The 1,029-nt window shown below is 45.0% G+C and overlaps 1 protein-coding gene across 3 annotated transcripts in view; it reads left to right on the top strand.

The window, feature by feature from the left end:
* The window catches only part of LIMK2 (LIM domain kinase 2), a 30,566-nt gene that overhangs the window by 15,547 nt on the left and 13,990 nt on the right, over positions 1-1,029 (top strand). For all 3 annotated transcript variants that reach the window (XM_085238582.1, XM_031555982.2, XM_085238583.1), the window contains one exon: positions 446-581. In XM_085238582.1, the coding sequence (XP_085094708.1) occupies positions 446-581 (136 nt within the window). The remainder of the gene's footprint in view (positions 1-445; positions 582-1,029) is intronic.

The following is a 1,029-nucleotide window of genomic DNA, read 5'->3' as shown; positions in this document are numbered from 1 at the left end:
ATCCTACCTCCATTTCCTAAAGTAGCCAAGGAGAGAGGTGCTCTGGTAGAAGGCTCGGTGCTATAGAAACACTGTGTAGAAACACAGCAGAGCTGTCTGTGTGCCTGGCAACTGCACACTCAGAGGGAGAGGGCAGTATTATCTTTAATGCAGAATGCATAAGCCAACTGATGTCTTCTAAGAAGTGAATGGAATTTGTTTGAAACTTTGGAAGCCTGCCTTTTGCTTTGTATTGGTTGATACCACCTCTCCTTACAAAACCATGGTGTTGGTACAAATCCTCAGCTGGAAATGCATTGTCAAATGGGGGGATTTAGTGTGCCAGTAACCAGAACAGCCAGTGGTGAGCTGCTGCTGAGCACCTGTTTTCTCCATGCAGGGGAATGTTTTCCATTGCTCTGTGACTCATTGCTAACAGGAACTGTGCTCTTTTGTTTCCTTCAAGGTGTTCTGAATGCCAGGATCCCCTCACTAACTGGTACTATGAGAAAGATGGGAAGCTGTATTGCCACAAAGACTACTGGGGGAAGTTTGGGGAATCTTGCCATGGCTGCTCTCTGCTGATGACTGGACCTGTGATGGTAAGGACTCTGCTATACCTGCAGAGTGAGTTGTCCTCACTATGCAAACAACCAAATAAACTGAAAGTGATAGTTCTCTTGCTACTCAGCTTTTGTATCAGACATCTACAATGAGGCTTATCAACATTCATTTTTAACAAGAGTGACTTAAAGGAGAGAGTAGTGAGGATCTGAAGCATATGAACAAAGAGGAAGAAGTTGTTGAAATGTACAAGAATGAGAAATAGAAGGATGAGTAATGGGATGCCAGTTTCTGTAGCACAGAGCACCAGTGTCCGTGGGGTAGTTTTCCACTGCAGTGCAAAGTCAGACCTCTCAGCTCAGGATAAGCAGCAGTTCTGGCTTTGGGGAAGATTGCCACCTGGACTACAGTGCAAGTGAGTTTCAGGTCCGTACTGTCTTGAAATGCTGTTAGTCCTGCTTGGTTTAAAACACTGAACTACGCCTT

This window comes from Meleagris gallopavo, chromosome 17, assembly GCF_905368555.1.
Source record: "Meleagris gallopavo chromosome 17, MGAL_WU_HG_1.1, whole genome shotgun sequence".
Classification (NCBI taxonomy): domain Eukaryota; kingdom Metazoa; phylum Chordata; class Aves; order Galliformes; family Phasianidae; genus Meleagris; species Meleagris gallopavo.
This window is presented reverse-complemented; position numbering and strand designations above follow the sequence as displayed.